This window comes from Berghia stephanieae, chromosome 1 (assembly GCF_034508935.2).
Source record: "Berghia stephanieae isolate SIO BIC M18660-M18661 chromosome 1, UCSD_Bste_1.3, whole genome shotgun sequence".
Lineage (NCBI taxonomy): Eukaryota > Metazoa > Mollusca > Gastropoda > Nudibranchia > Aeolidiidae > Berghia > Berghia stephanieae.
The window spans coordinates 10492217-10517957 of NC_088360.1; the positions used below are offsets into that span (position 1 = coordinate 10492217).

A 25741-nucleotide genomic window follows, 5' to 3' on the forward strand; every position below is an offset into this window, starting at 1 on the left:
CACCTAAAACTTTCGCTTAATGGTGTTTGCAACACATGCAATAGTTATTTTCACAATTACTCTCGGTGTGTGGGCAATAGAAGTCATTGAGCTGAGAGAACCATTTTGAGTGTCTGAATTGGAACACCTCACCTTAATAGTAATAATATTTCAAACTTTTAAAGCTGAGAATGTAAGAAGAGGATAGCACAAACCACTGTCTTGGGAGATCGCTGAGCAGCAAGAATACGTTTATCTGGTGAAAATTTGATGGACATTATATCCCCTCTGTCTTCCATTCTGGATAGAGATTAATGAATGAAAAAAAAAAAGTAAATCAACTCTATTTTAAATGTTCAATAATTTAACATACAGAAGAAGAAGAAGAAGAAGAAGAAGAAGAAGAAGAAGAAGAAGAAGAAGAAGAAGAAGAAGAAGAAGAAGAAGAAGAAGAAGAAGAAGAAGAAGAAGAAGAAGAAGAAGAAGAAGAAGAAGAAGAAAAAGAAGCACTTGCAGATATGCAGACCGCCTGTTTATATATCTTTTATTTAAAGCCTTCAGAGCAAAATATTGAGAATTTTAAAAATACATTAAATGCTTTATGATCTGCCCAATTCGGGAAAGATTGAAGAGTTGTGACTATGGTGAACATGCAGGAGTGAATATAGACATGGTAGTTATTTAATCCAATCTCTCTCTCTCTCTCTCTCTCTCTCTCTCTCTCTCTCTCTCTCTCTCTCTCTCTCTCTCTCTCAAATACACACTCACACATACATTATACACCCACACACCCAAACACACACTTCCCAAGAACATAGCAAAATAAAATAAATGATAGCCTTACCTGAATGAAGCCATTGTCTTTTCCTTTGGCCCTTTCATGACAACACCCATAGCACCCCCTGAGCGGACAGCAAATACCTTAAGAGACATTACATTATAATTTTCAAATGCAAAAATAAATAATCCAGTGTCATAGTGATCCTTTAAAATTGCATGAACTTATGACTCATCCTGCAGAAAAGTTAAAGAGGTCCTGAATGCCCAGTTGGTAAAGCACTAGCTTTGAAGTCATCATGGTTTTTTCCTCTGTCAATCCTAGGGGTAGCGGGGTATGTTAGATGGCCTCAAGACAAGTGGAAAGTACTTTTATGATTGAATGGCAATAACTGTCCATTTAATTCTATGGAAACCAGGATTAATTCCAATTCCATGGTCACTATGGGTTGGAAGAACAACTTTGCATTATAAGTGAATAGTGCACGGTCAAGGTGACAGTTGATTTGATTCATTTTTTACCTTATCCTTATATTAAAAATAACACATTTTCTGAAAATTATTCATTGCTAAAATTTAATTCTATACAGTTGGGTTTGTTTTTTATTTTTATCAAAAGCCTGAACGGATAAAATGGAAAATAGGTTTATGGTAAAACTAACACACATATATTGTATTATCTCTAATATAGCTGTAGTACCTTTCTTAATAAACACACAAGTGATTTTTCTTTCCAGCCCCCTATTATTTCAATGAGATAATGAGATATATATCCGACAAAAAATCTCATTTTTGCATAGTCTAAGAGAGGCAGACCAGGAATGGCTTGCAGATGAGAGAGTGTATTATGACTTATGTTTAAAAGAAGGGATTACAGTAATCAATGCATTATAAAATAAAGGTGGTAATAAGCTCATTGGCTACTTCTACAGCCATATAAACTCTAAATATGGTAATTTTCTTTAGGTAAATATTCAAGACTTTACAAACATTATCAATTTGTGTCTGCACAACTACCAGGTCATCATAAAAGTCACAAAGGCATTTAACACTGTATCAAACATCCATTTATATTCAGACCAACTGTTGGTAATTTTTTTAAAATTTCCAATCGCATTTCAGCACAACACTAATTCTGTCTTTTTATCGTTTAATCTCAAGTTGTTTGATTTAATCCAACACCTAACATCTCTGATGTTGTCTTCACGTGCATGTATTTAAAAGAGAGATAATGTTTGGTGTATCGAATTGGGTGTCAGTTGTATGAAGATGGAAAAATATGTTCAAATTCAGACAGTGGCTGAATGTACATTGTAAAGAGCGTTAATTCAAGGACTGATCCTTGAGGTACATCAAATTTTAAAGGGTATTCATAAGACATTACATTGACTGTACTACTTGTTTTCAGTTAATTACATAAAAATTAATCAGTCAATGGCCTTTTCTTAAATGCAAAAGTCATCATGTTTAATTTATTCAGGAATCTACCGTGTATCAAAATTGCAGACAGATCCAAGAGCTAAAAGGCATACATCAGTTTTTCAATTACGTCAAACGTCAACGTTGATTTTCATGAGAATTAGATAATTTTCAGTTCTATGAAAGGCCTTATAAGCAGACCTGAGAGGTTCAGTAAGATCATAAATATTCATACTTTTTGACAATTAAGAAAAGTTTGACACAGGTCTGTAAATCTTGTATAGAAACAGCACTTGCTAATCATAACCCTAATTTCATTCAACTTACATGTTTGTTGGCATCATCAAAGAAAACATTATTAGCTTTAGACACTGGCTCAAATCTGATGGGGCTTTTGCATAACCTGATATAAAAATTCTCGTCCTCCATGGTATTTTCACTTTTGTTGGTAGTATGGTTACTCACTTTCTTCCTGAAAAATACAGTCACATTTTGTGAACAACAGTGGAAAATATATTATTTACATTGTATGGAGGATTGATTACACAGCCTCATTAGATAGTATAAACATAACACACATGCAGTTTAGTCTAAGCTCTCCTTCAGCTAAACACAATGTAGTAAATAATACAGTAATGTGATGAAATACCAGAGAAGTAACAAGATGGGATGAGAGGTTAAAATGCATTAATTCAATCTGTTATAGAGAATCATGTGACATTGTTTTTTAACTCTTTGTCACTAGACATTGTCTCCACTCCCTTCTGTTCCAAACTATTTTCACATTTTTTTCTTTTTTAAAAGAACTTAATTGGCAACTAATTTCAAAATACGTCTCTAATCCATCTGAAGATGGTTATGAGGGTCTGAATGTAAACATGAATATTAATCGAAGTGGACTCAGGTGTTCAAGGGTGGAGAGAGTTATTGAATGTGGCAGCGTATGAGTAAATAAGTTCTATTCCCTGAGGAATACATTTTTGGTTTGGAAATAAGCTCTTCTTTCATTTGTAAACAAATCACATTGTGTGTAATTTTGAAACTTATTAATTTACTTTTCTAAAAATGTCAACTTATATTTTGTCAAAATCAATTTTAATTTGTTTAATTTTAAAGAAAAATCCAGAATAAATAAAAATACTATGTACACGAGCACAAGACTGTATATTGATGAGAAGCGACGTTTATTTAATTGCAGTTATGATAATTAGATTGATAACCCAAATTGTTATGGTCTCATTGTTGTAATGAAAGCCTAGCCTTTTCGTTATCCCAAGACACCTGTCTGGGAATAACCAATTTTCGAAATGACAGCCAAAAATAAAACCTAGATAGATAGTACCTTTAACTAACCCTAATAGGAAAGACAAACATCCTAGCTTTTTATTAAGACATATAACTAACCCTAATAGAAAAAAAAAATCCTCCGACCTCGAGCTAACCCTAATAGAAAAAAAAAAAACCTAAGTAAGACTGCTTTGTACCTACCTTTGAATACTTCCAAAAAAAAAAAAAAATGGGGGTGGTGGATAACCAAAATAATGGTCATATTAGGAAATGTTAAACTTTCACCAATCTTTCAAGGTTTGTTCTAGAGTTTAGAAAATGCGACTATCTATTGACAAATTGAATAATTAACGCCTGACAAAAGATCCACAGCGAGAATACTAATTGAAAGAGATGTCTAGACCGAGGAGCTTTCGGAAAGCCTTCAATTGCGCTCGGTTTTCAGACCTGCAAAATATGTGCACCTAGATGAGAAGGAATCGTAGATAGAAGCATTAATCTGTCTCCCCTTTGTTACAATTGAAAACCAAAGACAACTAGGCACTCTAATTCGAAAAGTTTTTGTTGAAAACCTATTCAGTGTGAACTGTAGGCGTAATTTGAGAATGTTTTTGTGATTTGCACTTGCACTTCTTTGACTTGACACTACTCATCCCAACTCGTTTCACCTGGACACTCAGTCACTCAGGCCACATTCTACAAACCACAGGACGACCATGTAAAACATAGGTTTAAATATTTTGATCTATTTAGGGGCATATGACATATGGATTTCAACATACTTATACTTATAGATTGATGATGAACTGAAGAGATAGACATTGTCTGCTGGACACTGTCAAGTTGGTTGCTGACTTTACTTTCGTTATCGTCCTCACGTGACAGCCACAAATAGCATTGAACCCATACCTATTACAGAGCTAAACAACGCATATATTTTTTACTTTTTATAAATAATTGATGTCCGAAAAGATCGCCTTACAATTAGAATATTCTAAGTTTGTTTCAAAATAGTCTTAAACCTCGATTTTAAGGTTACATATGCCACAGGGACACATTTAAGCCTCGGTGTTTTCTTCAGGTGATATTTGGTTCGAGAGTCCTTCCATTGTGTCACTGAGCAATAAATACAAGGAAAACAACAATGGCGGAAGGGTAAGAATTATTAAAGATTTTTGTTTAATTTTATATTAAATATAATTCATAATAATCGTTTCAGGTGACCAACAAAAACCTTGATGTATTATCAAAAATTATATCTCTGACACTTTTTAGCCATTCCTTTTCATGGACTGAAATCTGAGTGCCTATTGAATGAGTCAGTCACTGCACTGCTCCACAAAGTCTTTGTGAGAGTGTGATTGTGGCTGGTGTCTGAGTCTGAGTCTGATGACACTGTTACTGTTAGTGTTACTGTGTTAGTGTTATTGATTATTTATTTTTCTTAATTTTTCTACAATGGGCATTGTTTAAGACTGAGTTGATCTTACCCTCAATAAATGAAGTGAGAAGAACGTTGAAAGGAGATTGTGAATCGGCTGTCATTATCCCCAGACACCTGTCTGGGGATAACGAAAAGGCTGGGCTTTCATTATCCCCAGACACATGTCTGGGGATAATGAAAATTCGTTATCCCCAGACACCTGTCTGGGGATAACCAAATTTCGTTATCCCCAGACAGATATTTGAAACTCCGCTCTTTTAAATAATTATCCACATTCCAGAATATGGAATGGTTCCAAATGCACATAGAAATAAGGAGAGTTAATAAAATATCTATAAAAACATAAAATTAACCAACATTAAATCAGTTGTTACTGCATATATATACACAATATGCGTCGACTTCGAAGTGGGTGTCATGGCCGAATGGTTTAGTCGCCTGCCCTGGAAGTTTTACCAGAATCGACGTTGCGGGTTCAAATCCTTTTTTTTTATTTTTACATTCCGTCTACTTTTTACAGCACGGTGCAAGGGATAAATGGCCCATCCATCCTCCCCCCACCTCTTTTTTTTTTTACTCTCTCTCTCTCTCTCTCTCTCTCTCTCTCTCTCTCTCTCTCTCTCTCTTAGTTCCTTTCTAGTTTCTAGCAAATTGTCATATTCGTCCCCACTCTGATCTCAAAAAGTGTCTAAAAAGGATAAATAATTAAAAAGCAAACAAACAGAAATATTCAGAGAGCGACCAAATGTCAGATAGAGGAGAAAATAACAAACAATTATTTTTTTAAAAATAAAAACAATTTTAAGAAATTCATGCTCAGAAACGGAACAAAAGGTCAAACAAAAAGGAGAAAAAAATAGACTTGCACCAAAAAAAAAAAAAAGATGGGGGGAGGATGGATGGGACAATTATCCCTTGCAACGTTCTGTAAAAAGAAGACGGAATTTTTTTTTTAAAAAAAGTAGCGGAACCAGGATTCGAACCCACAACGTCGATTCTGGCAAAACTTCCAGGGCAGACGACTAAACCATTCGGCCATGACACCCGAATATGTAGTAACAACTGATTTAATGTTGGTTAAGTTTATGTTTTTATGGATATTTTATTAACTTCCTTATTTCTATGTGCATTCGGAAACATTCCATATTCTGGAATGTGGATAATTGTTTAAAAGAGCGGAGTTTCAAATATCTGTCTGGGGATAACGAAATTTGGTTATCCCCAGACAGGTGTCTGGGGATAACGAATTTTCATTATCCCCAGACAGGGGTCTGGGGATAATCACAGTGTTGTGAATCGTCCTCATTCTCAGACATGTCTCGTCTGCCAATATAGATATTAATTATTATCATTAATAATAATAATAAAAGAAAACTGATTATTGGCAGACACCTGTCTGGAAATAATAAGAAGGTAGCGTCAATTGCCAAGGACCTTGACAATTGTCAAATCGTCAATTGCCAAGGACCGTGTCAGTTCATCAACTATGCATGTGTACTTTTAACTGCCACGGAGTACCTTTAGTGTCACGAAGTGATGCATTGCCACAGAGTGATGTTATGTATTAATATTAATATTAATTAATACTCTCTTTTACTCTTTTTTCTCTCTCTGTGTCGTTTTCTCTTTTTTTTCCTCTATTACACACACTCTCTCTCTCTGTCATTTTCTCTTTTCCCTCTCTGCCATTTTTTCCTCTGTGTATGTATTTCTCTGTCACCTCCCCCCCCCCCCCTCTCTCTCTCTCATATTTCCTCTTTTTGTTACGGACCTTGCCAGTTGGTAGATCATCAACTATTTACTATTAATGCCACGGATTGATCTTGTTGCACAAATGTTTTACGTTAATTATTCTGTATTAAGACGATGTGCAGTATATTTCCTTTAAAATAAAGGAAATCTTACTTTTCTTTTTTAATCTAGGACATCTTAGGCAGGGATTTGCCACCTCGTCCTGTTTTTTTCCCCTGCTGAATCCGAAATCAACAGTAATTTTTGTTTGATATTATTTTAAATCATCTTGGAATTCGTGAAAAGACATAAAAATTAAAAACAAATGCCAACAAGTGTGGACTTGATCCTTTCCACAACGATTGACAAGGAATGAGTGAATGGCGAATGGAAGAAAAGAAAGTGACTGGGTTCGAGATTCGTATGCGCGCAAATCGAGGCTTAACTGAAATCACCACATGCAGCTGATTGAGGCCCGACTGAAATCACCACATGCGGCTGAAGAGTTCCAATTTGACTCCTTGGCAATTGATGAACCGTCAACTATCAAGGACTCACTCCTTGGCAATTGACACCTGGACTTTTGATTATTGGCAGACCCTGTCTGGCAGATTTTATTAACAAAATGCCAAACTAGGCGTTAAAAATAGGTGGCGTTTTTATGTGTAGGTGTTTTTAGGTGTACTAAAACGCACCTCCATTGGAGGTGTCCACCGTTTTTATGCACCTCCGTTGGCGGTGATGGTAAACTAATGAAAATACACAAATACTGATCTCAAATAAATAAATAATTTTAGAGAATTAAAATCGAAGTTTTTTAAAAACATGATAAAAAGTTCTTGAAAAAAAAAAAGAGAGAAAAAAAAAAAGAAAACAAAAATAAAGTAAATTTAAACATGAAAAATATGTCTACAATGGGATCGAACCCGGCACTTTCAAGGTTAGAGTCCAACAGCTTGTCCACTGCGCTACGGAGCCACATGACTGTTCATAACATTTAATAAGGTCTTTCTAAAACATTATTTTACCTTCAATGCAACTTCTTTTTTCTGGTTTTATTTTTCGATTTTTAAATTATTATTGTTATTATATAAATTTATTAACAAAAACATCCTACAGATGTCACAATATAACTTTCGCCAAGTCCAAATACAGAAACACAATATCGCTGATGAAATTGGGTGGGATGCGCATGTGTGACGGAGGTGTATAAAAACGATCCGTTAAGATACACCGTAGGCCGAGATGCATGAAAACAATACGTTAAAAATATCAAATATTCTGAAAATAATGTCAGTGGTTATTTGTGACCCAAATCAGTTAATATCAAGTGGTATTTAACACAAGATGAAAGTAAATATTGCTTAATGCCAAATCCAGCTTTTTTAAAAAAGCAAATGGATCAATGAAATGTAAGTTCTTGACACTTTGAACTGAAAAGTCAAACTGGCAATTTGCTTTCTTTTATTCAACTAGCAAAAAACTTGTTTTATCATCAAATTGGTCATAGTCCACCAACCATTAGATATGAAGTGAGTAGAAAAGTGCCAGAAGACAATAGAGAATAAAAATTTTTTTCGCGGCGGTGGTGGGGTTTGAACCTGCGACCTTATTGGTACGACAACTCCGCCTGGCAGGTGAGAGCGTGGCTCTACCGTGTGAGCTATCCACGAACACAAAAATATTCGTTTCAAACCCAAAGTCATTTCTAGATCCCTCTCTCACCCACTTCTTGAGATCGCCGATTCGTTCGCCACCATCGCGAAGTAATTTTGACCAGCAGTTAAGCTTAATAGCCAATATTCTCATCACAAACATATAACATAGAAACGATTGAGACATTGAGTATGCTCCGGTGTATGGGGTGAATTTTTAATTCAGAAAAGTGAGTGGAGCAGGCACTTATGTTGGTAACAACAAGATATGAAGTGAGTAGAAAAGTGCCAGAAGACAATAGAGAATAAAAAAATTTTTCGCGGCGGTGGTGGGGTTTGAACCTGCGACCTTATTGGTACGACAACTCCGCCTGGCAGGTGAGAGCGTGGCTCTACCGTGTGAGCTATCCACGAACACAAAAATATTCGTTTCAAACCCAAAGTCATTTCTAGATCCCTCTCTCACCCACTTCTTGAGATCGCCGATTCGTTCGCCACCATCGCGAAGTAATTTTGACCAGCAGTTAAGCTTAATAGCCAATATTCTCATCACAAACATATAACATAGAAACGATTGAGACATTGAGTATGCTCCGGTGTATGGGGTGAATTTTTAATTCAGAAAAGTGAGTGGAGCAGGCACTTATGTTGGTAACAACAAGATATGAAGTGAGTAGAAAAGTGCCAGAAGACAATAGAGAATAAAAAAATTTTTCGCGGCGGTGGTGGGGTTTGAACCTGCGACCTTATTGGTACGACAACTCCGCCTGGCAGGTGAGAGCGTGGCTCTACCGTGTGAGCTATCCACGAACACAAAAATATTCGTTTCAAACCCAAAGTCATTTCTAGATCCCTCTCTCACCCACTTCTTGATATCGCCGATTCGTTCGCCACCATCGCGAAGTAATTTTGACCAGCAGTTAAGCTTAATAGCCAATATTCTCATCACAAACATATAACATAGAAACGATTGAGACATTGAGTATGCTCCGGTGTATGGGTGAATTTTTAATTCAGAAAAGGGAGTGGAGCAGGCACTTATGTTGGTAACAACAAGATATGAAGTGAGTAGAAAAGTGCCAGAAGACAATAGAGAATAAAAAAATTTTCGCGGCGGTGGTGGGGTTTGAACCTGCGACCTTATTGGTACGACAACTCCGCCTGGCAGGTGAGAGCGTGGCTCTACCGTGTGAGCTATCCACGAACACAAAAATATTCGTTTCAAACCCAAAGTCATTTCTAGATCCCTCTCTCACCCCACTTCTTGAGATCGCCGATTCGTTCGCCACCATCGCGAAGTAATTTTGACCAGCAGTTAAGCTTAATAGCCAATATTCTCATCACAAACATATAACATAGAAACGATTGAGACATTGACATCCACTCACTTTTCTGAATTAAAAATTCACCCCATACACCGGAGCATACTCAATGTCTCAATCGTTTCTATGTTATATGTTTGTGATGAGAATATTGGCTATTAAGCTTAACTGCTGGTCAAAATTACTTCGCGATGGTGGCGAACGAATCGGCGATCTCAAGAAGTGGGTGAGAGAGGGATCTAGAAATGACTTTGGGTTTGAAACGAATATTTTTGTGTTCGTGGATAGCTCACACGGTAGAGCCACGCTCTCACCTGCCAGGCGGAGTTGTCGTACCAATAAGGTCGCAGGTTCAAACCCCACCACCGCCGCGAAAAAATTTTTTATTCTCTATTGTCTTCTGGCACTTTTCTACTCACTTCATATCTTGTTGTTACCAACATAAGTGCCTGCTCCACTCACTTTTCTGAATTAAAAAGTCCACCAACCATTAAAATGTTCACTTCTTATCTACCTGTTAACTTTATTGATCTTCTTTTGTTTCTATAATTTGTTCATTCTGACCACAATTTTGGAGATATTGATGATGGCCGGGAATTTGTTTATTTCGCGGATGAATCCCAAGGCCTAGGTGTTCGGCCCAAAACTGACCAAACCTGGATTTTTTTATGTCTTCTTCATACAAAACAATACAATTTATTACCACACTTCCACAAAACTAGATCCAACAACATATTATTCGAATCAGACATGAAAATAACTATCAAAACAAGGGAGCAAAGATGGTGGAAAATTATCTAGCTCATATATGAAGTTTAAGATACACCGATATCGATTTGGATAGACAGCTCAGTAGGTTAGACCACCTTTTATTTTGTTTCTTTTAGCTGCACAGGTTCAAATCCGATTGCTCCCTTTATTTTTTATTTTTTTTTAATCGAGTCTATACTTTTCTCCTTTATTTGTTTGACCTTGTTCCGTTTCTGAACATGATTTTCTTAAAATTGTTTTTATTTTTTAAAAAATTTTTATTGTTTTTTTTTTCTCTGTCTGACCATTTGGTCAATCTCTGAATAGTACTATTTGTTTGCTATTAATTTATTTATTCTTTTTAGAATATACTTTTTGAGATCGGATTGGGGACGAATATGACAATCTGCTAGAAAAGAACCGAGAGAGAGAGAGAGAAAGAAAGAACATTTTTTTTTTTTTTAAAGGGAGGGGGTGTGGATGGGACATTTATCATTTGCAACGCTCTGTAGAAAGAAGACGGGGGAAAAAAGTGGCAGAACCAGGATTTGAACACACATCATCGATTCCGACAAGCCCTCATTCAGCCATGGTACCCACATGAATGTCGATGCATATTATATATATAGTAACCTACTATACATCGACTGATTTATTGTTTGTTAATTTTATGTTTTTATTGATGTTTTATTAACTTTACTTATTTCTATGTGCATTTCAAAACTTTCCATATTGTGGAATGTGGATAAATGTTTAAAAGAGCGGAATTTCAAAAAGTGTCTGTGTATAACCATCCATCGTTATTGGCAGACAGTGTCTGCCAATAATCAATTTTCTTATTCTCAGACATGTCTGAGAATAATCACAGCTTAAGTGAATCTATCAAATTATGTTTTGTTGAACTTTGATTTGTATTTGTATTTAATGACAAGGCAAGAGAAGACAAGAGCAATGTTTCGTGAAGCATGACGTGTAAAATCTTTTTTTTTTTTTTTTTTTTGATGGTTTAAAAAAAAAGAATTATATATATATATGATCCTAATCTTCTCTGTGCTTACTAATTTTGTTGATAACAGGACCAATGAAGAGAGCAATAGCTGGGAGAGCTGGTTTGGTGGTTGGGTTCAAGCCGCTAAAGAAAAGGTATATATAGAGTAATCTTATTTTGATTTTAAACTCTGTGATTTTACTCTCAAATACTGTTCGCCAAGTATGTCAATGTAATTTATTTCATCATAGAAGTAGTAAAGAAAAGAAACTAATGTGAGGATGAGATCATAATATTTACTCCCATTTGGAGGAAAGATTTAGATTTCATTTCAGATTTTGAATTGAATCTATTTTTTACATTGGAATAATGAATAATCCATCCTGTTGCAAAAGATTCAAAGCATCAATAAATTTCTCGATATCTGATTGAGATAATACCTAGAGAGTAATGGAAGACATAGAGAAAACATTTTTTTAAAATACAGATGTTATATTTGATTTATAGACTTGTTCTGTGGAAATTTCAACTTTTACCTTAAACTTGTCATATTGTCAAATTTTGTGAAAAGATGTGCTCTAGAATATAATGATGATTTTCAGAATAATTCAATTAGAGTCCACTCTGGATAATCGCAACACCTTGGGATCAGCAAAAATGTTGCTATTAACTGAAGTTGAGTTTCCTGTCCATTTTTGCAACATTTTACAAATATATGGAAAACTCCAACCAGTTGTCGTAAACATTGTTCACTGAGACTGAGCACTTTGATTGAAATAAAAAACATATGACAGCCCTGCAATACAGCTTTGATGCAAGTCGACAACTTATTCGGATTGGATTAACTTTCACTCTTATATTTTCAACATTGGTCAAAGAGATCAGCCGTGATTAGAGACAATAAGCTCTCTCCTGACCTGATGGTCACAAAGCAAAGTTGTCAATCCCAAAACAATGGATATCATCATTCAGTCTCTCCTTACAACTGTCATTGTCTATCTGTTGTCTAGTCTATGCCCAACCCGCTCACCTAATGGTCACAGATGACCGCATGAACCCATACTGCAAAGCCCTGCCCTCTTTTGTCTCTAATAGAGTGGAAACACATTAAAACCCGCCCATTCTTGATTCTCCAACCTGACATGTTTTCACCCATAGTGAAATTCAATCATGTGATTTCATTTGATTTCTTGAATTTGCCGCTTTTTGAGGTCGAAAATTTGTTGCGATTAACCGAAGTTTGATGCAATTAACCAGTGACTTTTATATAGAATTAATTCCGTTTCTTGGAAAATGTTGCGATTAACTGAAAGTTGATTTTATCGAGTGAACTGTATATCTAAATTCTTTTATGCGAATTATTTTTTCACAACATATATTTAAACATTCTTCTTTTGAAGTTGAGAGGGAATAAAAAATGTATATTAACTTAAAGAGTGAAGAAATCAATAGGAAAATTTTAAAGAAATTTGCTTGCTTCAGCAAGACCAATAAATCATGCTCTGGTTTCATTGTTGAGATGTTGCATTGTAACCAGTTGTTGTTTAGAGTTGTTAAAGGGTTATTTTCACTGTCACACATTATTGACTAAAACTTTTAAAACAGTGCGGTCCTGGAAATTTCCGAAAACTAAAAAAACTGGCAATTCGAGATCTAAGAATGTATGATTAGAAATTCGACATAATTTGTCATTTCAAAAAAGTGAGTAGCAGTTGAATAAAGATTCATTAAATTGAAACTAATAGATTTGCAATATTGTTACTAGTATCAATGGAAAGAACAATAATTTTCCTTTCTGGTGACCTGTTATCATCAGTTCTCTGCCTAAAATTTCTTAAAATATTTTGCCCAATAGTATATATACCATTGTCCTTTCCCATTTTAATTTTTTTTTTTTCATCAATCCTTTTTTATTTTTAGTCAAATACTGCATATGAATTTGTCAAAAAAGATTTGGCTGAATTTTCTACAACCGTACAACGGGAAACAGAAAAAGCAATTGAGAAGACCAGTTCATCTCTGACTGTACGTATATATTTAATGTTTTTCATAACTAGATTTCACTTGCAGTACAGACAACATTACGGTAACATTAAATAGGTTAACAATATTTTGAAATTTTTTAGGTATACTATGCCATACTATTTTTTTTTATTATTAAGTAGAAGTGAATAATCTAATTGGAAAAAGGATAAGCCTGTAGAAGTTAACTCTGAAGCATTATCAGCTGGAATTCTTTTAAAGGATTTTTGTATTGTCTTATCAATCTCTTTTACAGTATGGGTCTGATTTTAAATTTGTGAAAATTCAACGATGCTATTTAATCACTGATTATAAAAGAATAGCCTTAACATTTGATAAGATAGATTGCTATTTCTATCTCAAATATCGTGGTTATCAAATTCTCTACCAAATTATGGATCGTATTATCAATATATATATATTTTATATAACGTTTTGATTAAATTTCAGAGGGAAAATACTGAACAAGCAACTACAAAAGTTAAGGCTGGAATTTCATCATTCTTGAGCAATGTTTCCAAAGCACTAGTCATTCCCCCATCTGATGACTATGTTCCTGTTAAAGTGTCTGCAGATGGAAGTACTCTGTATGATAGAGGAAAGGTATTGATATATGTCATATAGAATCTGATGAATGTTTAAAGTATTACATAATTAACAGTATTTTTGAAGATTACTTTGTTCATTAAAATTACTGCTTTCTCATTTCTGATTTGACATGTCTGATTTTGCTTACAACGAGGTCTAAGTACTTAACAAATTCTGGTTAAAAAATCACAACCAATGTATGTAAATAATGTCACAACCAATTTGATGAAAGTTGCTATCCACGAACTTAATGACATGAATGGTTACAACAAAAAATAAATAACAGGTCGAATATTTTTGTAGCTTTGAGCTTTGATAGTTATTTTTGTTTATGCATGCTTATATACAGAGATGGGAATTTTGTGGATCCGGATATTCCCACATTTGCAACTTTTTATTTTAATTGGTGAAAATGGAGTAGGAGGAGGGGAGGGGAAAGGTAGCAATTTGAATTTTTCCTTAGTGTGCCTTAAGAAATAACCACTGTTATATTACTCTAATAATGTAATCACGACATGATATTCTGGAAAGTTTTTTTTTTTTTTTTTCACAAAGTTAGTCCTCATCTCCGCATATAAGTGCTCTGTATTACTGTGTTGTTATTTTGCATTTCTTTTGAGTGAGCACCATGTAACTAAATGACAAATTGCCATATTTATGGACAATAAAGAATTTATTATATTATTTATTATTATTATTAATCTTCCTTCTAAAGCAGTAGATTCCTCTGTGATAGATAATTGTAAGAATTTTGATAAATTTTAGATAATGATTATTCAAGTCAATTATGAGTTAATTTAAGACGAAATTGAATATCTTGCTCCATTGTTTTAAAAGTTAGCAAACAAGTTGACTGTAGAATTTGTAATTCCACTTATAAAGCCCTGCATTTTCCATACTGTTTTTAAGTTGCAAATCAATACTTATTTCAATATTTATCTTAATTTTCACTTTTAATAAATTGTTAAAAATTTCATGAACTTTTTTCTTAGGCTCGTCTTCATGCGATTCAGCTTGATGCTAGCACTTATGTGGATCCACCAAAAGGATCATCTGAACAATATGACATGTGGTTGAATAGTTTTGACATGGACCAACATAAGGGAGAGATCTCAGAAATCCTTGTGTCCAAAGTTGAAGTCCGGGCGTTATACACCAAACTTGTGAGTCAATTTAGTATGAGATTTAACAACTCTAAAATGAATATTAGTTTTCTCTAATTTAATTAAAATGTTTTTGGCTTTATGCAATTCTCACATCTTAAATGGCAATATGTTCAAGGTTAAAATAAACAGGGAAAAAATTCTCATGAATATTATAGCTAAATGTTTTACGTAGATTTTGTTCTGGTCATAAGAAAGCTATTGTCATTGTATTGATATTGATTATAATGCTTTAATTGTATGGGTATGGGTCGGGTATGAGCTTTGATCCATAAATAACTTTCTTTTTTTTCTGTAAAATCTGCATATCTTAACATGTATGTCTAAATCTGTGCACATGTAAAAAACAACATTCAAGGAAATTCTCATAACATTTTCAGGTCAGTATATTGAAAAGATTTGGTAAGACTTTTTCCCGCAAAATGAATTTCACAAATTTCTAAAGCCATATTGGAATAATCATAAATTTTTTGATTCTTTGGGTGGGGGGGAAACACTTGAGACATCCACCAAGATCTAATATATGCAATTTGGGTGGTGCTTCGACAAGTACAATAATATGAGGGTGGGTAAAAGAGTTTCAAGCAGGGAGAACCCTTGTTGAGAATGAATAGAGATGTGGAAGGCCAGTGATGTCGGTATGTGGAGATTCATCATTTGCTGTTGAGGAAGACAAGATTAAAAATCCGACAATTAACAAAATAAGATTATGTGCCCTCAATTAACAGAATTTTTACAGATATACTTCATAAAACCAAGGTTAGCAAAATGGGTTCCCAATTTGCAGAATCAGGAGGGAAAATACCAAAGGTTTGCATGTGCTTGAATTTTTCTTCGGAATTTCAATAATGAAAGCCTTCTTTTACGGACAGGATTGTCACAGGGGTGTGGTGTCGATATATCCGCTTTGCACTGAATACCAAAAAAGAAGGCTATTTATTGATCAGACCCCATTACTGACTTTGCACATTTTGTAAAAAGTACAATCGAGAATTTTATTGTAGCATGAGCATAGGATAGGGTTTATTGTTGACGGCATGTCTTTGATGGAAATGTTTTGAAGCAATGGGAAAAGATTTTATATTAATGAAGGTAATATTCAACTATATTAATATTTCATTTCAATTCCAATCTTGACATGTGATTATATTTTTATATTTTGATTTTTTTAAACTGATTTTTATTTAGGTTCCCAATGAAGTTTCCCATGCTGAATTTTGGCAACGTTATTTCTACCGAGTTCATCAAATGGAATGTGATGAAGCTAGAAAACAGGCCTTAATGCAACGGGCAGATCAGGCCCATGGCGACTCTCTTAGTTGGGATGATGGTATGTTAATATTGATAGCACTGCCTCTTTCTCTATTGATTACCAAATATCTATGAGTCAAAATGCAATTACATTTTCTTTCGTTGAGATACAACCTTCTTTGAGTGTTAATAATAATGATAATAAAAGAAGATCCACTTCATCATATAAAGTGTATTTAGATCGTTAGATCGTTTTTGACAACATTTGATCCATCAATTTGTTCTTACATATAGCCATGTTATTTGTCTCCATTTTGTTTACAGATGATTGGAGTGGTGGAGAAGATGATGATGGTCATGAAAGTGATTGGGAAAAAATGCCTAAACCTCGACAGAAACAAATGCCCTCCGACCAATCCTCAAAATCAGAAAATATACCTCCCTCTACTTCCTCCTCCAGTGAATCTTGTCCTCCCTCTCAACAACACCATATTCCAACAGAAGAACCCCAAATACAGGATCCCCCTACTTCAAATGAAAGTTCTATAGCAACATCAGAACATAGTGTTTCTTTTGAAGTTTCCAATATACCCAAGTCTGATGACAAGGATTCGACTTCATTTTCTACAGAAAAGGAACCTGCAGATTCAGGTTTGGAAACTGTTCATAATCACTTTTCGGCTGACAATAAATCTCCCTCAGTGGAGGAAGGAACTGCAACAGAGGCAGACCCAGTCTCTCGTCTACCAAATGTCGAAATTTCTGCCGATCCTGCCAGTGCTTATAAATCTCCTGCAGAACAACTTTCTTCACCAGAGGATGCCCAAGGACCAGAGCCTGGATCTCCTGCTGAAGTTCAAGATATGAGTAAGAGGAATGACAATTTAAGAAAATCTGCTCCTTGCAACGTAACTCACAGTCCAGGTGCCTTGAGTGCAGCAGCTGCTTCTGGAGTTGAATTACCTGCTTCAGATGAGCCAAACACTGTCACAGGTGATGCTGCCTGTGGTGCTGCTGATGTGTTAACTTCACCATCAACTTCTTCAACAACTGTTCAGGAGAGTGATACTCCTAATAATACTACGCCTGAAGCTTCCCCAGCCTCTAAAGCCATATCCAATCCAGAAATGTCCAGTCCTTGTGGGGCAGAAAAAGATGAATGTTCGAGTGCAGGGGCTAAACAAGAAGAAGCAGAGTCTAATGGGGTCAGTGATTCTAAGGCAGAGAAAGACACTAATGCTGTGACCGAGTTGGCTATGAGGGTGAAAGGTGATATGGTTGTGGTAGGAGAAACTGAAACACCGTCGTCAGATTCAAGTGAAGCTAAAGGTATGATGATTTTGGGAATTGAAATTTGAGAAAAATTTCTCTTGATAATTGTTGAAGTGTTGCTTTACAGAATATAACATGTATTACATGAAGCTACTTCTTCAATCAAAACTTACATCGTTAGGATTGACTTACTTATTGAGTTTATGACAGTGTATCCATAGTCATATAAATATAAAATCATTTCGTTGTTAAAATTTTTACGTGCATCACTCATTCCCTTTATAACTCATTACTTTGGTTTGTTCAATTGTTAAGTTTCCTATCACTTTACACATTGATGTCAGACTAGACAGCTTATGTGAAGGCAAGCAGTGTTGAACTTGGTTAATTATTGGACAGTTAAAAGTAAAGACTCAAAATCCCCCAGATTATGTCTTTGTTTTGTTAAACCAGTTTACACACATTGCCAAACTCTTTATTGATTTGAATGAGTATCTGGCTATAGCTGCAGATGTTGGTTTAAAGGTACCATATCTGGGTGGGTCTTCTGACCTCCCATGGTGGGCAGGTAGTCACTTGTTGCGTCTTCTAACCCCCTTACTTATTTTTTCCTTTCCATGTTGCTCCTTATCTTTGTTCTGGATTGAGAATGCTCACCTTTTTTCATGGTCTTGGCAGGGATCCTCAGCTGGGAGGGAGTCAGTCAAATATATAGTACCTTTTTTGAGAGATGAGTCTTATATTTTCTTTGCTGCTTGAAATCTAGATCTTATTATATTCACTTCTAAAAAGTAATAAACAAAAATGAATATAAAAGCTTCAAAAAAAAAAGAACAAAATACCAGACACAACATCTTTCGGACTCAACCAACAAAATAAAAATAAAAAAACTTTAAAAGTATTTAAAAAAAAAAAAAAAAAAAAAAAAATATATATATATATATATATATATATATATATATATATATATATATATATATATATATATATATATATATATAAAAACATTACTAAAATACAGATCGACGACTAGATATTTCGTACTAAATATATAGTCGTGGATCTGGTTTTTTAGTCATGTATTCGTTTTTATTGTTTTTTGTTGTTGGCTGAAAAAGGGTTTTGAGCCCAATACATTCAGTGTTTTGTATAATGTTCTTTTTTGAAGGTGTTATATTCATTTTTGTTTATTACTCTATACAGTCCACAGCTTCGTATCACTATATTCATTTCTCTACCATCTTCTTTTTCACTAGTACTGAAATCCCATAAAGTGTTGCTAGTACCGTAAAACCCCTCATAAAATAAAACTAAAACCTCTACTGATCAAAAATATGTGGGTGATAGTGAAAGTGATCGGTTTCAGCTTAAAGATGTCATTGGTATGATTTAATGCCTGTATTCTTCACAGGGTAACTGTTTTCATTGCCTTGCCTACACCACAAAACACAAACATAACAGTCAATCGATATTGTCTGTGCAAAGCTCTATGGGCGTTATGTCTCTGAAGGACATTTTAAAAATTTTTTGGGGAGTCAAGACCAGACCATCTGCACCTCAGCAACTAGGCTATGTTATTGTATTTATTTATCTATCTGAATTGGTTTCATGAAAATATTTCCAGGGTTGGATGATTCCATCTGCACCTCAGCAACTAAGCTATGTTGTTGTATTTATCTATCTGAATTGGTTTCATGAAAATATTTCCAGGGTTGGATGATTCCATCTGCACCTCAGCAACTAAGCTATGTTGTGGTATTTATTTATTTATCTGAATTGGTTTCATAAAAATATTTCCAGGGTTGGATGATTCCATCTGCACCTCAGCAACTAAGCTATGTTGTGGTATTTATTTATCTATCTGAATTGGTTTCATGAAAATATTTCCAGGGTTGGATGATTCCATCTGCACCTCAGCAACTAAGCTATGTTGTGGTATTTATTTATCTATCTGAATTGGTTTCATGAAAATATTTCCAGGGTTGGACGATTCCATCTGCACCTCAGCAACTAAGCTATGTTGTGGTATTTATTTATCTATCTGAATTGGTTTCATGAAAATATTTCCAGGGTTGGATGATTCCATCTGCACCTCAGCAACTAAGCTATGTTGTTGTATTTATCTATCTGAATTGGTTTCATGAAAATATTTCCAGGGTTGGACGATGACTGGGAGGATGACTTTGATGTGGAAGTAACAGAGGAAGATCTCAAAGCTGCCGAAGATATTGCCAAGAAATTGGGAGAAAATTTAGATGCTGAAGTAAGGAATTTTCAACTTCTAGGATATGAGGGAGTAAAAGATAGCCTGTTGCCTCTATTGTAGATGAAGTGAGGGGGATGGGGGCTGGTCGAGGGAATGGAATATTTTTACGAAATTCCCACAAATTGTTATTTATAGTGCTTGATTTCTTTTACAAGTTGCAGATAATAAAAATAAGTATGACATATTTTTACATATTTACATAGTTCCTAATCTGTCAGTTATCATCCATGAGTCTATATAATTATCTACTATAAACTACTCTCAAATTTAAGAATTCTTACAATGTTGGGGTCAGTTGTAGCCAATGACTGAAATTTGATTTAAATTTAAAATAATAACATTTTAATCAAGTTGATTTGCTTTCAGCAAGGATGACTCGTATCATTTAATGTGCAGATAATAACTCAAATTTTATAATCCTGATCATGTTCATTTTAGATTCAATTTTCATTGTTCAGGGTCATATCCCACAGCTATTTGGTACATCAAGTCTATGCTGGTTTCTGTAATGTTCCGGTAAACCGACAGTACATTTTCTTGCTACCCTTTGAATAGGACTTAGTCTTAGACCATACCACTATGCCAGATTGACAAACAACAACCTAGCCTAATACCAGATTCAAATAGATTTTGATCAAACACTCTTCAGTTATTTATATTTTCTTTTCTCCAGGATGATTGGGAAAACTGGGATTAGGCTGTTGATATCTTGCTTCTTGGATTGGTAACTTGTATGGCTCACTTCATAGTGTGGTCCCCATCCCTGCAATATGGACATGTCACGCATTGTAACATTTACATTACCTGTGATACGTTTTCCTTCTTTTATTTTAAGTCTTATAGGTATGACACATTCACAGGCAGAAAGTATGGGAACACCTCAGTCAATTGAAGTTGAAATGCTTTGTCCTATCTACTTTACGAACCATTATGCTGATTTTGAATTTTTAGTTGTTTTTTGTTTTTTTATTTTGACATTCACTGCATTTTCATTGGTTTGTAAAATAGATCAGACTGAAAAGCGCCTGTGATCAACAACTTACTGAATGTTGAGGTGTTCTTATTCATTCTGCCTGCAAATGTATCACCTATATTACTATTACTGTTCAAAAACTCTTCTTCCCATTTACATGAAATTGGACATGTAATTGCCAAGTGTAGCATCAACTTTAGCCAAGTTAAGTGGTGAGGAGTGTATTTTTTTCCTAAGACTATAGCGTAAGAAAAAAGAGAGATTCTGTGAGATGTCTGATGCCTAGAAAATAGATTTTCATACACTGAAGACGAATACAAATGCCTACTCTTTTATTTCGCTAAAGTATAAACAGTTTTGATATTTTAGCTCTAAAAAAAGACTTTGTGAATGTGTTTTGTAATATTATATTAAGTCCTTTAAAGCAAAAAGGGCCGTGTATCTAGATTAAATCCCAGTTTATCGATGGGTCTTTTTTGGGGGTTAGGTTGTTGGTCTAAAGAAAAACAATTTTCTGTTTTATGTAACATAGATCCAGCTACCCAAAGGAAGATATGCCTTTTGAATGAAAGGGTTATTAATCTGCCCATCCTTCCATTCTCTTTTATCCCACTTTTCTATTTGTCCTTGTTTTTCAATATATGCGAGTATTTGGGTTCAGATTCCTGCCAAAGTGGCCGTTCACTTTTTCCCTTTACCCCCTTGAAGATTGTGATGGCCAATTCCTACCAATGTTGAAAGAATAGCTGATGATATCACAAGACTTACAGATTAGGTATTGAGCAATAGTGCTTGAAGCAATGGTCGTATACTGATGTTTTGTTAGTGACATCATAATTTTGCAGTGTAGATTTTAACATTTATTGCTAATGTTCTCAAAGTTTAATGTCTAATTTGAGATATAATTGATTTCTATATTTCACACTGTTAAAAAAATGATTATATTCTGATGACACACTCCAGAGGGTTATTACTTGCATAATTAAAATGTTGGGAATCCTTGCCATATCATACAAATCTCAAAATGTGTGACGATTTTTAAATAGAATTTTATGACATACTAATTTTTCTTTGCGGGGTTAGAATTTGAATTTTTCAAATATTTTGCTAATTGTAGATAAAAAATAAGACCTTTTTATATATCTTGATAATGATACTCTGGGTTGTAGTTTTTTTCATTATATTTTTTTATTGGGTTGTTGTTTTGTTTTTTAATTTTTGTTATTCATTTGTTTATTGGTCTGGGGTTTGTTTGTTTTTTTTTGGGTATAATTATTGTTTTTTTAAAAAGAATATTGTATTATTGTATATTGTGTATGAGTAGTTTTTATCCAGCTTTGCATTTTTTACTTGATGCAGTTCCTGAACATTCATTAGGCTTTTACATACGATTTGTCAACTCAGAAGTAAATCATAACTCAGGTTGTCTTATTTCATAGTAGCCACTCAAATGTATTTCAAATACATACACACCCTCTCCTCAGATAATTGTTACCCTTTATTTTTATTATTTTATTTTTTTGGGGGGGAAGGAGGGGGGAGAAGTACCATAAGCAAGGAAGTGTGTTATCTTGTCTTATAAATAATATTATACCATAGGGGACGAAGACTGCATTTTTATCTATCAAATATTAACGGCATGTCTATGTGTCAATGTTGCCACTCCTTTATATTTTTGAGCTTTAGTCCAGTGACTTTTATCTATATAAGTTTTATTCTGGTGAGAGGCTCCCTTCAAGGTGAAAAGAACATCTGTCCTGTAGTTGCAGATAAATTTGAGATCGTTTATTTAATTGTTTTTTTTCCGAGTGCTTGTACTATGATTTAAAATTAAAGTGCCGCAACAGTTCTGGAAACAAATATTTGATACAGCATTTGAACTTTGATTTTTTCAGATATCAAATATTGTATTTAATGCACTATGTTAAGTACGAATTGATCTTGAAGCTACATTTCTTTTGTACATTATTAAATAAATGTTATGTAATATTAATCTGTGTTTGTGATATGACTGTTATATTCACCTCTCTCTCTCTCTCTCTCTGTGAGGTTGTTGAGACTGATAAGGTTGTTGTTTTCTTTTAACTTTTGGTGGATGGAACTGCTTAATGATATATGTACTGTTATTATTTGCATTAATTTTCAAAATGAAAAAAAAAAATTAAAAAACATCTTCGTCTTTCAACAAGAACCTAACAGATTTGTATTTTTTAAGAAATCGTACTGTTAAAAGTTTTGTAGCTTGGATTTGGATTATAACAAAATCCCGATACTTTTGAAGGCGACCATTACTCATCCATCTTGTGATTGCGATCAGTGTAAGTATTTTTGGGTCATGGGGGTAGAAAGGGAGCTTTCCATGTGTTGTCTTTTGTTCTTTTTATGTCCTTGTCTTGGCATGTTTTTGATTTTGTCCTGACTGTGTCTGGGATCTAATACTAATCTAAGGGAATGGTCAGATAATTCATTTGATGGTGATATATTTTATTCTTGTTTTCATCTCTTCATTATGACAACATATGTGATTCTTTGTTTGCTGTGTATTCTGTGAGCATTGTTTGATGTATTTCATTAGGCATAGAACCAATACAGGGGACATTTTCATTTTTTTTGTCGTGGACTAGACATAACGATATCATAATACATTTAGAATCTACTTCTATTCTTATTTGAACTAGTCTTCTTGTCTTATCTTTTCTTTGGCAATTGTATAAGGAGGTTTTAAAAAATATACAATCTTTTGACTAACCCATCGTTTTCCATTTCTCTGGCACTGAAAGCAGCACTACTTTGTCCTCCATATAAAGCCCATAGGGCTGGATTTAAATTCTAGTTTCTTTAACATTAGACAGTCACAATTTTTTGCTACCCTTTGAATAGGACCCTATATTGAAAAGTACTTTCTTCCAAATCTAATAGTTCCAGCAACTTGTGAGCGCTGATGGGTGGATGGATGACTTAGAAAAAAATGCCTCTGCATTGCAGTCAGATACAGGTTCCTTTGATTGTTAAGGAAGTGATCGCGGGTGGTTGGATGGGAGCATCACCCTTGAATCATATACCTATGATGTTCGCATGGGTGTACGATCCGATAGTGATGTCGTTTCTTCTTCTCTTTACTAGCCTATCCTGCTTCTTTGGTTTGTGATTGTATTTTTGACAGGGGATATTTTTTTTTTTCTGTAAATCTTCTGCCTGTTTGTTCTTGGTTATTTATGATTTTGATTTACATTTGTACTATTTTTGTTAGATTGCTTGTTTTTTTGTTTCAGCGGTCTCTCATATAACCTCAATTGTGTTGGAAGAGACCTAAAGCAACAAACAAACAAAAAAAAAAAAAGGAAGTGATCAGCTTATCTAGGCCACTCCTGGCACAGGAAGACTGTATTTTGTATTAAAAATATATTGACAGGAAACTTGGCCTTTTACAAAGTGTATAAAAGTTTGTGTTCGAGAAGAAAATTGGTAGAAAAATTCATCGATTATGATAGGACATCATTTCATCTTGTGTCTGGACAGTATCGATTCTGATTTTTACTTGCTGTTGAGTGTAAGTTTTGCTTGACTTGTAGCACAGCTTGCAATCAGCGGTTTTTGTTTTTTTTTCATTTTAAAAATTGTATTGGACTTTTTATGTTAAAATCAACAGATTGCACAGCAAGTTATTATTATTATTATTATTGTTATTATTATTATTTTACACATATTATTATTGATAACATTAAATTATGAATTATTTTGACTGAATATTGTAATTGTACAGAAATACCATGTATGCTACAGATGTTACCATGCAAAGATGGCGACAATGATTTCCTGACAATAAAAATTCTTACTAGGGGAAACCTCATAAATGATGCAACATTGTCTTCATTGAATCCTATCTTGGCGTGCAGGAGAATGATGTGTACTTGGGGGGGGGGGACTGGGGAATTAGTGATATTTTTTCTTTTTAAATCATCTCTGTATTTTTTTTACTTACTGATCTGCACTCTGGGTGGGGTTCCTGACCTCCCATAGTGGGAAGGGAGGTACAATCTGTGTCCTCTATCCCCCTATATCTATATATTTTCCAACATGCTTTCTGTCTTCGTCTTGGAATGAGATTACTTGGTTTTGTCCTTGCCCTGGCTGGGAGGAAAATTCAAATGCATAATTGTTTTGGGAGATGATATTTTTTTCCTTGTAAATCATCTCTCTGTTATGTATTATTATATTTGTTATTTTGAATATATAATGAAAGCATTTGAATGTATTCCTCTTCGTTGGATTTTGTGCTCGTGTCCGGATGAGACTTATAGGTGATCTCAAATTAAAAAACATTGGTGGTATGCTCTTAGAATCTACATCTGATCCCTATTTGTTCCCAGTTCCCCTTTGTCTTACTTTCTCTTGGGTGCTTTAATTGTAATTCTAGAACTTTTTACTATCCCATTTTCTTCCTTTTTACTGGCGCTGATATAACCTTAAAGTGTTGCAAGTGCCGTAAAACCCTTAAAAACAATCAAAAACAAACAAATCTCATTGAATACAGTTGCCATATTCAGCATGTGGGTTGTGTGTCAACCTCCCATTTAGTAAGTATGACAATGAGGTGGGCAATAGTTGCATTGAATCGATACTAGGTAGTGGTTCCTCTCATTAATTTGAATACAAACAATTTCTTATAATTTGGACAAAACTATTTTCCGCTCTTAATATTGGGAAAAAATTCTATGATAAGTGGACGAAATATAAAAGATATTAAATGAAGAAAATATCTCACCATGCCCAAATAAAAAGCTCCGTGGAGTTCTCTTATAAAGTCGAAAAATGTATTTAAGACAATAGAAATTTGAGTTCAAATTTTATTCA

The 25741-nt window shown here is 34.3% G+C and overlaps 2 protein-coding genes across 9 annotated transcripts in view; one reads left to right on the forward strand and one right to left on the reverse strand.

Annotated features, from left to right (window-relative positions):
* LOC144967685 (regulator of MON1-CCZ1 complex-like) overlaps positions 1 to 4345 on the reverse strand; it is a 27603-nt gene extending 23258 nt beyond the window's left edge. For 6 of the 7 annotated variants that reach the window (XR_013644454.1, XR_013644443.1, XR_013644450.1 and 3 more), the window contains exons 1-4: positions 4245 to 4334; positions 2503 to 2647; positions 824 to 900; positions 195 to 279 (exon numbers count right to left, since the gene is read on the reverse strand). Coding sequence is in view for 2 of the 7 variants with exons in the window: in XM_078905240.1 (XP_078761366.1) it covers positions 195 to 279; positions 824 to 900; positions 2503 to 2604 (264 nt within the window). In the remaining 5 variants the exon portion in view is untranslated. Of the gene's footprint in view, positions 1 to 194; positions 280 to 823; positions 901 to 2502; positions 2648 to 4244 lie in introns of all 7 variants that reach the window. The other variant, XM_078905223.1, reaches the window with a different exon arrangement.
* On the forward strand, positions 4336 to 24741 carry LOC144967708 (uncharacterized). Of its 2 annotated transcripts, XR_013644456.1 has the most exons (10): positions 4336 to 4617; positions 11441 to 11507; positions 13273 to 13377; positions 13825 to 13977; positions 14955 to 15125; positions 16314 to 16455; positions 16701 to 17705; positions 19805 to 19911; positions 20588 to 23903; positions 24233 to 24741. XR_013644456.1 is itself a non-coding variant. In XM_078905255.1 (9 exons), the coding sequence occupies exons 1-9, from the start codon at positions 4607 to 4609 to the stop codon at positions 20609 to 20611; spliced, it is 1785 nt and encodes a 594-aa protein (XP_078761381.1). In that variant the 5' UTR covers positions 4357 to 4606; the 3' UTR covers positions 20612 to 24741. The 2 variants fall into 2 exon arrangements, 1 of the variants encoding a protein (XP_078761381.1); XM_078905255.1 differs by having other exon boundaries at positions 4357 to 4617; positions 20588 to 24741.
* Positions 24742 to 25741: the final 1000 nt, after the last annotated feature.

Excerpts from the sequence above, each read along its gene's own strand:
- LOC144967708 (XM_078905255.1), top strand. Across the intron at positions 15,126-16,313 it reads GGGCGTTATACACCAAACTT|GTTCCCAATGAAGTTTCCCA; the intron begins GTGAGTCAATTT and ends ATTTTTATTTAG. Across the intron at positions 19,912-20,587 it reads GAGAAAATTTAGATGCTGAA|GATGATTGGGAAAACTGGGA; the intron begins GTAAGGAATTTT and ends TCTTTTCTCCAG.